At 40.2% G+C, this 12,431-nt stretch overlaps 1 protein-coding gene across 1 annotated transcript; it reads left to right on the top strand.

Annotated features, from left to right (window-relative positions):
• Positions 1-7,104: 7,104 nt before the first annotated feature.
• On the top strand, positions 7,105-11,993 carry oscp1a (organic solute carrier partner 1a). Its single transcript, XM_084031956.1, has 11 exons — positions 7,105-7,443; positions 7,621-7,650; positions 8,414-8,568; positions 8,842-9,009; positions 9,175-9,255; positions 9,349-9,452; positions 10,543-10,671; positions 10,780-10,834; positions 10,922-11,067; positions 11,152-11,212; positions 11,642-11,993. Exons 1-11 carry the CDS (start codon positions 7,332-7,334, stop codon positions 11,762-11,764), a joined length of 1,164 nt encoding a protein of 387 aa, XP_083888082.1. The 5' UTR covers positions 7,105-7,331; the 3' UTR covers positions 11,765-11,993.
• The last annotated feature ends 438 nt before the right edge of the window (positions 11,994-12,431 follow it).

Here is a 12,431-nt window from a genome sequence, read left to right as displayed (position 1 = left end):
TTGGAAGCTTTGAAACTTTTCCATTTGTCCTGGGGATCCATAAAAATAACACATCATAAATGATTTGTTGGTTGAATAAATATACAACCAAGTTGGTTGCTAAAAAATAAAATTATATAGTTTTAGTCTGTTATCTAATGAGGCTCAGTTGATTTACAGTTTGTATGACAATGTCAGGCTTCATGCTGTCAAGGTTCAGCTAAGTTCCTGTCAGGAATTTTACAGTCGTATGATCAGTATGTGGCACACGCTCTTATTTAATTGTGTTATAAATCACTCTGTTCAACACACTGTATGAAGTTTATAAGTCAATAAGAAACGTAACTGTGGAAAATGTTGAAAAAGTATTCAGATGAATGCGATTGATTTTAGTCTTGAGAATGAAATGTATATGACTGTACACTGAAAAGTCTAATTTAAGTCATCTCGTACCTACATTGTTTCTCCACCGTTTGCTACACATAATAAAGTCTATGTTCATATAGTGCTTAGAAAAATACCAAGCATCATCAAACTCATTCAAATGAGGCATCACTTGAGTCCTATGACCCACACTGGAAAAACTGTTGTCACTGAGGAATGTTCTCATATGACAATGAACATATTATGACATCATCATGGTCACTGTACAGGAGTGCTCAGGTGACAAACGAAATTCTTGTACTTTATTCTAGTACGTTTTATTATCCAGACTTTAAGACAATATCATTTTACTTTGTAATTAAATTTCATACTTGATTCATCCTCTATGACAGTTGCGACTTCTCCACTGTGGTTCTAGCTGGTGCTCTATTTTAAGTGGGATGTGAGGAAGCACAGCTGGGTATGACGCAGGTGTTACTTTGATGTCATGCACAGATGTTGTTGATTCTGCTGTAGGTGCTGGTTCTGATGTTGTTTCTGAAACAGGCCCAGATGTTGTTGATTCTGCTGTAGGTGCTGATTCTGATGTTGGTTCTGGAACATGCCCAGATGTTGTTGATTCTGCTGTAGGTGCTGATTCTGATGTTGGTTCTGAAACATGCCAAGATGTTGTTGATTCTGCTGTAGGTGCTGATTCTGATGTTGGTTCTGAAACATGCCAAGATGTTGTTGATTCTGCTGTAGGTGCTGATTCTGATATTGGTTCTGAAACATGCCAAGATGTTGTTGATTCTGCTGTAGGTGCTGATTCTGATGTTGGTTCTGAAACATGCCAAGATGTTGTTGATTCTGCTGTAGGTGCTGATTCTGATGTTGTTTCTGAAACAGGCCCAGATGTTGTTGATTCTGCTGTAGGTGCTGATTCTGATGTTGGTTCTGGAACATGCCCAGATGTTGGTGATTCTGCTGTAGGTGCTGGTTCTGATGTTGGTTCTGAAACATGCCAAGATGTTGTTGATTCTGCTGTAGGTGCTGATTCTGATGTTGGTTCTGAAACATGCCAAGATGTTGATGATTCTGCTGTAGGTGCTGGTTCTGATGTTGTTTCTGAAACAGGCCCAGATGTTGTTGATTCTGCTGTAGGTGCTGATTCTGATGTTGGTTCTGAAACATGCCAAGATGTTGTTGATTCTGCTGTAGGTGCTGGTTCTGATGTTGTTTCTGAAACAGGCCCAGATGTTGTTGATTCTGCTGTAGGTGCTGATTCTGATGTTGGTTCTGAAACATGCCAAGATGTTGTTGATTCTGCTGTAGGTGCTGGTTCTGATGTTGTTTCTGAAACAGGCCCAGATGTTGTTGATTCTGCTGTAGGTGCTGATTCTGATGTTGGTTCTGAAACATGCCAAGATGTTGTTGATTCTGCTGTAGGTGCTGGTTCTGATGTTGTTTCTGAAACAGGCCCAGATGTTGTTGATTCTGCTGTAGGTGCTGATTCTGATGTTGGTTCTGGAACATGCCAAGATGTTGGTGATTCTGCTGTAGGTGCTGGTTCTGATGTTGGTTCTGAAACATGCCAAGATGTTGTTGATTCTGCTGTAGGTGCTGATTCTGATGTTGGTTCTGAAACATGCCAAGATGTTGTTGATTCTGCTGTAGGTGCTGATTCTGATGTTGGTTCTGAAACATGCCAAGATGTTGTTGATTCTGCTGTAGGTGCTGATTCTGATGTTGTTTCTGAAACAGGCAAAGATGTTGTTGATTCTGCTGTAAGTGCTGATTCTGATGTTGGTTCTGAAACATGCCAAGATGTTGTTGATTCTGCTGTAGGTGCTGATTCTGATGTTGGTTCTGAAACATGCCAAGCTGTTGTTGATTCTGCTGTAGGTGCTGATTCTGATGTTGGTTCTGGAACATGCCAAGATGTTGGTGATTCTGCTGTAGGTGCTGGTTCTGATGTTGTTTCTGAAACGTGCCAAGATGTTGGTGATTCTGCTGTAGGTGCTGATTCTGATGTTGGTTCTGGAACATGCCCAGATGTTGGTGATTCTGCTGTAGGTGCTGGTTCTGATGTTGGTTCTGAAACATGCCAAGATGTTGTTGATTCTGCTGTAGGTGCTGATTCTGATGTTGGTTCTGAAACATGCCAAGATGTTGATGATTCTGCTGTAGGTGCTGGTTCTGATGTTGTTTCTGAAACAGGCCCAGATGTTGTTGATTCTGCTGTAGGTGCTGATTCTGATGTTGGTTCTGAAACATGCCAAGATGTTGTTGATTCTGCTGTAGGTGCTGGTTCTGATGTTGTTTCTGAAACAGGCCCAGATGTTGTTGATTCTGCTGTAGGTGCTGATTCTGATGTTGGTTCTGAAACATGCCAAGATGTTGTTGATTCTGCTGTAGGTGCTGGTTCTGATGTTGTTTCTGAAACAGGCCCAGATGTTGTTGATTCTGCTGTAGGTGCTGATTCTGATGTTGGTTCTGAAACATGCCAAGATGTTGTTGATTCTGCTGTAGGTGCTGGTTCTGATGTTGTTTCTGAAACAGGCCCAGATGTTGTTGATTCTGCTGTAGGTGCTGATTCTGATGTTGGTTCTGGAACATGCCAAGATGTTGGTGATTCTGCTGTAGGTGCTGGTTCTGATGTTGGTTCTGAAACATGCCAAGATGTTGTTGATTCTGCTGTAGGTGCTGATTCTGATGTTGGTTCTGAAACATGCCAAGATGTTGTTGATTCTGCTGTAGGTGCTGATTCTGATGTTGGTTCTGAAACATGCCAAGATGTTGTTGATTCTGCTGTAGGTGCTGATTCTGATGTTGTTTCTGAAACAGGCCAAGATGTTGTTGATTCTGCTGTAAGTGCTGATTCTGATGTTGGTTCTGAAACATGCCAAGATGTTGTTGATTCTGCTGTAGGTGCTGATTCTGATGTTGGTTCTGAAACATGCCAAGCTGTTGTTGATTCTGCTGTAGGTGCTGATTCTGATGTTGGTTCTGGAACATGCCAAGATGTTGGTGATTCTGCTGTAGGTGCTGGTTCTGATGTTGGTTCTGGAACATGCCCAGATGTTGGTGATTCTGCTGTAGGTGCTGGTTCTGATGTTGGTTCTGAAACATGCCAAGATGTTGATGATTCTGCTGTAGGTGCTGGTTCTGATGTTGTTTCTGAAACAGGCCCAGATGTTGTTGATTCTGCTGTAGGTGCTGATTCTGATGTTGTTTCTGAAACGTGCCAAGATGTTGGTGATTCTGCTGTAGGTGCTGGTTCTGATGTTGGTTCTGAAACATGCCAAGATGTTGTTGATTTTGCTGTAGGTGCTGATTCTGATGTTGGTTCTGAAACATGCCAAGATGTTGTTGATTCTGCTGTAGGTGCTGGTTCTGATGTTGTTTCTGAAACAAGCCCAGATGTTCTTGATTCTGCTGTAGGTGGTGATTCTGATGTTGGTTCTGAAACATGCCAAGATGTTGTTGATTCTGCTGTAGGTGCTGGTTCTGATGTTGGTTCTGAAACATGCCCAGATGTTGTTGATTCTGCTGTAGTTGCTGATTCTGATGTTGGTTCTGAAACATGCCAAGATGTTGTTGATTCTGCTTTATGTGCTGATTCTGATGTTGGTTCTGAAAAATGCCAAGATGTTGTTGATTCTGCTGTAGGTGCTGGTTCTGATGTTGTTTCTGAAACAGGCCCAGATGTTGTTGATTCTGCTGTAGGTGCTAATTCTGATGTTGGTTCTGGAACATGCCAAGATGTTGTTGATTCTGCTGTAGGTGCTGATTCTGATGTTGGTTCTGAAACATGCCAAGATGTTGTTGATTCTGCTGTAGGTGCTGATTCTGATGTTGGTTCTGAAACATGCCAAGATGTTGTTGATTCTGCTGTAGGTGCTGTTTCTGATGTTGTTTCTGAAACAGGCCCAGATGTTGTTGATTCTGCTGTAGGTGCTGATTCTGATGTTGGTTCTGAAACATGCCAAGATGTTGTTGATTCTGCTGTAGGTGCTGATTCTGATGTTGGTTCTGAAACATGCCAAGGTGTTGTTGATTCTGCTGTAGGTGCTGGTTCTGATGTTGTTTCTGAAACAGGCCCAGATGTTGTTGATTCTGCTGTAGGTGCTGATTCTGATGTTGGTTCTGAAACATGCCAAGATGTTGTTGATTCTGCTGTAGGTGCTGATTCTGATGTTGGTTCTGAAACATGCCAAGATGTTGTTGATTCTGCTGTAGGTGCTGATTCTGATGTTGGTTCTGAAACATGCCAAGATGTTGTTGATTCTGCTGTAGGTGCTGATTCTGATGTTGGTTCTGAAACATGCCAAGATGTTGTTGATTCTGCTGTAGGTGCTGATTCTGATATTGGTTCTGAAACATGCCAAGATGTTGTTGATTCTGCTGTAGGTGCTGATTCTGATGTTGGTTCTGAAACATGCCAAGATGTTGTTGATTCTGCTGTAGTTGCTGGTTCTGATGTTGTTTCTGAAACATGCCAAGATGTTGGTGTTTCTGTTGTAGATACTGATTGTGATGTTGGCTCTGTAACATACTCAGATGTGGGTGATTCTGTTGTAGGTGGTTCGGGTGTTGGCTCTGTAACATACTCAGATGTGGGTGATTCTGTTGTAGATGGTTCGGGTGTTGGCTCTGTAACATACTCAGATGTGGGTGATTCTGTTGTAGGTGGTTCGGGTGTTGGCTCTGTAACATACTCAGATGATTCTGTTGTTAGTGGTTGGGGCGTTGGTTCTGAAACGGTTGGTGATTTGATTGTCATTTGAGGCATCTGTCCATTGTGTCTAGGTCCCTTTTCTGCATCTTTATCACAATTGCATGGTTTGAGTTTAGTGATGGATTTAATAAGCTCAGCGCTGGGGAAGTACATGCTTAAGACACCTAAGCAACCTTGGTTTAAGGGAATTTTCTCATGCAGCACCACCAAGTGAAAAAGCTGCTTGTTAACTTTTTTAGCCCACGTTTTAGGACTTTTATGCCATGGTACTGCAGTATCTGTCACTACAATGTGATGCTCACAAAGGTGTGACTTGATTCTTTTTATTTTCCCTTCATTCCCAACATTGTATTGCATTTTTTCTTCAAAGAAAAATGATCCATGGTTTTCTGTTCCAGCCCCGAGTATGTTACTCTGGAGAAAAACAATTTTACCCCTTGCTTGTTCCATGTTTGGTGCGGACAACTTAGTCCATATTTTATTTTTGAACTTTTCAATCCATTGGTTCATCAGTAACTCACCGCTCGTCTCGAAAAACCCATGTAATGTCACCTTCATCAGCACCGTCTCACTACTGTGGTCCGTTAAGAAATCTAAAATGATCCGTAGGACTTCATGGAATTTAATTTGTTGCCAAAACGTCCAGTGACTGTCCCATATATAAATATGTTTTTGTTTGGGAATCCAAATCCCAGCATGCACATCAAAATACCGTATTCCCACATTAAGTTGGTCTTTTAAGGTCCAAACCTGACATTTAGCAAGTGGTCCTCCATGCAATGACAAGCTTCCCTCTGTTCCAGGAATGGAAATGGCAGATATTGGAGTCTTATCCGGTATAGACTTCATCCAGTTCAGGTTATAAGATTCTGGATCTAAGGTTGAGTCGTCATTGAAACCTGACAAAGAACCTGAACCGGAGCAGGAGGATATTCTGGTGGTAGGGAAGACATAATATGTTCTTATAAGAATATTTCAACAGCAGCTTAAATAGTTCTTTGACAACAGGAAAAACAACAAGAAAACTTTTGAAAATGTTAAACAAATATGTGCAGAATATGTTAGTGAACCATAAGTGATGTGATGAAGCACTTCATTTTAAGCAGAACATGTAGATGGTAGAATTACAGCACTATACAATTACCAATATAAGGTTTGACTTACATAGCCAGAAGCCAGAGATGAAGATGGATCCACATAATTGCTTTGTTTGCTTTAGACGCTATAGTAGAGTCTTTCCCAGAAGTTTACATTTTTGTCTCACCCATCAATCATAGAAAGAAAATGTTTCGCAAGAAAAGCTTTCACCTGTAGACATGACGATGACAAAACAGGCAATTGTCTCCCTTGTGAGTGAGCGGCCGTAACAGTGAGCATAAAGATAATCGTTCATTTGCATGTTTCTACTAATCCTTTATTTGGAATTGCAGGTACGTGTGGGCATTGTAAAACTGGTGAACAGTTCATATCGTAACTGTCAGTAAAATGAGACCTCAGGCAAGAGTCAGTTTAGCTACAGTAGATATCCTTTACATACACTGCATGTAGAATTAAAATAAATTATTAGTATGGTTACAGTATTATATTGCTTGTATTGGAACAAAAATCAGTATGCGATATCCATATAGGCAGCTACATTATATGGCCAAAATTCATATTAGTTGTATAGGTATGAATGGGCTGTTGATCATCTTACTCGCAGTAAATAAGAAAATAAGTGTACTTCCCAAAATGTTGAACTATTCCTTTCAATTCCATACAATGATATTATAGAATCACATACACATTACCTCACTCTTTTGCCCCATGTGATGTTAAATGCAATATAAATGTAATTATTTGGTTTCTTGTGCTTTACTTTCATGTGTGCATCAGCCTGTAGCCTATGATGCCCAAACTCTCTTAATACAGATATTGAACATGCACACGTGGCCATGTACCTTCTGCAGTTGGTTGTGCTGTGCCGCCACGTCATCCTTATCCTGGCCAATAAGATTGAGTCTGGTGTCTGCTGATCCTCATCCTCACCACCTGTTGCATCTAAGTGGGGCATGTTATCTGAAGAGGCAGGATCAGATAAGCTTTAACATGGACAATGTGTTAACAGTGGCCATTCACAACAGGGACAATCAGACAATGGCTATTTAATAACCAGTGCTTTTGATCTGAAAGGGCCTCAACTTGCTTCGAACGCCTACTTCTGCAGCAGCTTTTCCCTCTGGGTTAATCCCTTCTTTGTCTTTGCAGGATGTCTGTGAGAACTCTCCCCCTGGTTTTCATTAATCTTGGTGGAGAGATGCTTTACATACTGGACCAACGCCTGCAGGCTCTCAACACGTCTGAGGACAACTCAGAGAAAGGTAGAGGTGGCTAGAGAACCCGCAGGCTTGGTGGGTGTGTGCATGTGTCCTCCCTCCCGCTGACAAACTGTACTCTAGCTGTCAGATGTCGGCTTCAAAACTGAATATGCGCAGCTCAAATTTCTCATACAAGTCTATTTTCCTTCTTTCCTTTTTTGGGAAACCTAACGGATGAAGGCATGTGGTCGGAAAATGACAGAAAAAGAGGTATCCACGCCATACTTCAGAATAGTATTGTTTAGTCAGCTCCTTGTGGTCCTGTGGTAGTGGTGGAAGAAGTACTCACATCTTTAGCAGTAACGCAGAGCACAAAATACTTACTTACTTACTTATAATTATGTTGGTTACTTTCCACCACTGCCATGTAGTGTGTGTGTGTGTGTGTGTCTACCATTAGCTGTAACAAACTAAGTGTGAGATACAGCCTCTACAACACACTGCCCTAAACCAAAACAGTAATCTTTGGTCAAACATGAGTGTGGCATATCTTTTATCATATAAATGTTTCCATATACATGTAAAACAGCATGTAAATTAGCCAGAGAGAGACAAAAACTAGACGACTAAACCATATCATAACGTGAGCTAGCGAGCCACACCTAGCCACACCTAGCTAAAGCTACAAGTAAATTTGTCCATAGATTTATAGATGTTACTGTAATTGTAATACTGTATAGAAATAAAACATTTTGGGCCTTTGTTTTGTTCCACATAAATGAGGCAGTAACTAATTCAGCCAATATGGAGAAACAGAGCTAAAGTCATCGCTAACTAGTTTAGCACATTAGCCGTAACGGTCGTCTCATCTTGTGACTCACGTGGATTTAATGTGATTTGGCGGGATTAAGCTAGGTACCACGTTAAATGTATGTAAGTGTAGCTTCATTTACGATCGAATCCCATATCGTGAATATTAATTTTAACCGGAATGAACCGCCTCTCTGTTTCTGTTTCTTTCTCCCGCTCGTAGTAATGAATGACATTGTTGGCACCATGTTTAGTAAAGACTTTATGGATGAACTTCTCAAACCCCAGCAGCTGTATTCTCATAGGACACTGAAAACAGTGCTAACTCGGTTAGCGCACGCCTCCATCATGAGGCTGAACCCGGCCAGCATGGACAGGGTATGTATAAGATAATAAAGAGATCTTTAGCTCAAGTTAAGTTATACGTCATGATATCACATTTCTTTTAAAGTTGTGCTAAAAGCGGGTTTTTTGTTTTTATTACATTTCTAAGAAGATAAGAAGATCAATTCCAGAATATTTCAACAGTTTATTCAAATATTGAGGCTTTGATGTTTTAAAGATTTGTCAGTTTTGGAGAAAAACAAGTTGTTTGATTGCAGAGGTGGCATGTCCTTAAAATGTATAACTTTCTTTTTTCTTTCTCTATAGTTATACGAGCTGATGGTCATGGCGTTCAAGTATCAGGTCTTTCTTTGTCCACGGCCCAAAGACTTGCTGCTAATCACTTACAATCATGTAGACACCATCAGGGAATTTGTTAAAGACACTCCTGTGGTCATGAACCAAGTGGACCAGACACAAAGGAAGCTCATTGAGGTATATTGAGAGCAGATATTAAAACCAACCTGTAATTATCGTATGTTGTAGATTGCTTTAAAGACCTATTACCTATGTCTGTACAGTCTGTACTATAAGTTAGTGCATCCTGTCTGGAATCCAGCTGATGACTGACCTGTTTTTATTCTTCTTCGTCTACTCCAGGTGTACTCATCATTACCAGAAGGTGAATTCCAGCTTCTTAGACAAACACTGCTCATATTCTTTCAAGACATGCACATTCGCGTGAGTCCTCTGCTTTTTTTTTGTCCCTCCATACTAGTGAAATGAAAATAAAGTGCGTTTTTAATAAAAATAAAATGTATTCCCTCCTCATAGGTGTCACTTTTCCTCAAAAACAAAGTCCAGAATCCCAACGGGCGTTTTGCCCTGTCGACATCGGGCCCGGTGCCTCATGGGATAGATGTCCCAGGGCTTATTAGGTAGGCACCTGACAAACACGGCAGTAAATGAGCAAGAAAATCTGTTGATGTGTAGTTTCTAGCATCTATTCCAACATCTTGTGTAACAAAGGCCTTAGACATGGTTGAAACGATGACTATGAATGGGAAAGTACTTTGAGGCGACATTTCACTTTTCCTGCATGACACCAAAACGTGTTATCTATATTTTACTGCCCGATTTGAACGCCTTCCAGGCTGTAGCTTTACAAGGAGAGATAATTGTCAAATAATCTGTTGTTTTTGTCAAAACAGCTTCTAAGGCAACATTTGAATTGAAAAGAAAACTGGTTGATGAATCGATTAGGTGTGTGACATATGTTCGGCTTGCGTTGCACAGATTTTATGGAAGATCTTAAATCCTTCATGTTTCCGTGTAAATCTAATATTCCAGGCTGAACACCTGTGTGCCGTCCTCGTAGTTTACCATTTTCTTTTGCACCTCAGGGCTTCCCCTTGGTTACCCCGTGCTTAACGTCATAATGCTTTGATTTGTGGGGAAAATCGCTCAGGCAAAGTCTGCAGAAATGCTGACATACGGAAAGTGTGCATGAGGGGTTCAAAATGTCAGTAAGGGAGCCCTCAATCACTCGATGATTTGGCGGAGGGACAGCCCCAAGGTTTAGGGCCTAAACCCTCACAGACTTTGCGGTATTTAGTTGTCACTGGGCTAGAGGTTATCTGTTAGCATGCTAACGTTCAGCATTTGGCTCAAAGCAGCACTGTGGCTGTAATGTATTGTGTTAATGATACATTTAAAAACACATTAAGCATAGAAAATAGGCAGAATTTTTTGGTTCTTCTTTAGCTGGATAACGTATTATTTCATTTCTGTTCTTTTTAAATGTTATCTACTGAATATAAGTCACCTTTTTTTTTTCCTAGCCTGGTTGTCGGACATCATTTACACTCAGCTAATTTAGCCCTTAACCTCCGTTAGTGGCACCTGATGTGGCATCGCTTACGATGCAACAAGCCGATACGTCATAATGTTAAATATTCTTGTCTCAGCCTGCTCATAAGAAATATCTCAGTATTCCAGAGTGTCGTCATCCGCTTCCCGTTTCCACAGGATGTTTGACGGAAAGGGCAGAGAAGTGAGACGGAGTGAGTTCCCCACAGGAGGAAGTTACACCAGCCCCATCAGGCAGGGCTGCTTTGAACTGCATGGGGACAGAGTCATCAGACTGGGCATGAACATGTACGTATGAACAGCATCCGTACCACAGGTACGCTATCTTTTAGGGACGATTAGAAGTACGTGGATTTACAAGAGGACACTGCTGTGTTTTGTGCTTCATGAATGAAGGTACACTGTGAACCACCCAGAGGAGACGCACACATCCACGGCTCCCTCTGTCAAGGTAACAGCCTTATTTCTGACACATTCATAGCAGGGGGAAAAAACACAGGTGTAATTAAACCTGCACACCTCCACCATCCTCCTGCAGACGGATGACACTCCCAACCTGCTGGCCAAAGAGGAGCTGAACCTGCTGGCTCGTCTGATGGGCAGCATGAAGGCCGAGAACTCGCCCCAAACTGAAGCTGGCTTTCAGATCAACCTGTTTACTACAGACCAAGAGGAGGAGGAGGCGTGAGTGCTCCTCTTTCTCTTCACTCATTCTCTGATATTAAATTAACATTGATTACCGCAAATATGATTTATTTTGATCGACAGGGGAGCTTCAGGTGGAGCTGAGCAGTCCTTATTTGGTGTGATAAATATCCAAGCGATGCAGGTAGGGTGATTTTAATATTGTAGAATTGCATAAGAAGAAAATAAGTATAATAATAAATAGTATTTTATTATATATTATAGATAATATAATACATATATTTACTTATATAAGTGATTATAATAATACCTTCAAACAAAACTAAAATAAGAATAATAAGAGGAATTATTATAAGAAATTATCTTATGTATAATAGAATTATACATGTGATTCAATTAATTTAGTTACATTCCACCACTGATTAAATATGATATTTGAGAATATGATTCTCACTTCAAAGCACTTTGAATTTCCTTGTTGTTGAAAGGTGCTATATAAATAAAATGGCCTTGCCTTGCTTATAGACTGCGGTGAAACAGTGAATACACTCTTCTTAATGTTGGCTACATCAGTGGTTTGTTAATTATATGTTGGTTATTTTGTTTAATTCAGGATGAACAGGCTGCGACTCAGCTGGCTCAAATCGCCGGAGAGTTTAGCGAAGGAGAAAAGCAGCCTGAAAGCCTCAGCAGCAGCAAAGGAGACGACCTGCTGGCCATGATGGACGACCTCTGACACTGGTGTTACAACAAGTTTAATTTATTGTCTCAACTGTACTGCTTTTTGTACTGATTTATGACATCATCTGTCACGGGGAGCTCCAGTCTAACCTGTAGAATATGCAATAATAATAATACAATCATAAAAAACCTGGATATGAGTAAAATAACTATCAAAACGTATTATTTATCTATATTTACAACATGAATGCAGTGCAAATTGTTGAAATACCTGCTATACTTGATGATGCATTTTCTATATAATAATTATATGTTTTCAATAAAGTATTTATTGATATTCTTTGTGTTCAGATTTTTTTAACACGATGTAAGACTGAACTAGTTCCAGTGCAGTCATAGAGAGAGGAGAGTCAGAAATGATTTATTATTTTAAAAGATGTATTCGATTTTTAATTTATTCATCAAATTGGCTTACGATCTGAAGATTTAAGGAAGTATGTTGCATGCATAACAAATTCCCTAAAGGATATCATCATAATACAATTAAATATGTTGTAGAACACATTGGTGATCGTATTTCTCTTGTATTTATTTAATATGAATTGAAATTCACTATAGAAGTGATTCTCCTTGACCTAGTTTATTTGTAATTAAAAAATTAATATGCGCATCTATATTATTTTAAACATTGAGGAAAACAGAGGAAAACGAAGTTTACTGTT

This window comes from Eutrigla gurnardus (assembly GCF_963514095.1).
Source record: "Eutrigla gurnardus genome assembly, chromosome: 17".
Lineage (NCBI taxonomy): Eukaryota > Metazoa > Chordata > Actinopteri > Perciformes > Triglidae > Eutrigla > Eutrigla gurnardus.
Note: the sequence above shows the minus strand (reverse complement) of the source record. Positions and strands in the feature narration are given on the sequence as shown.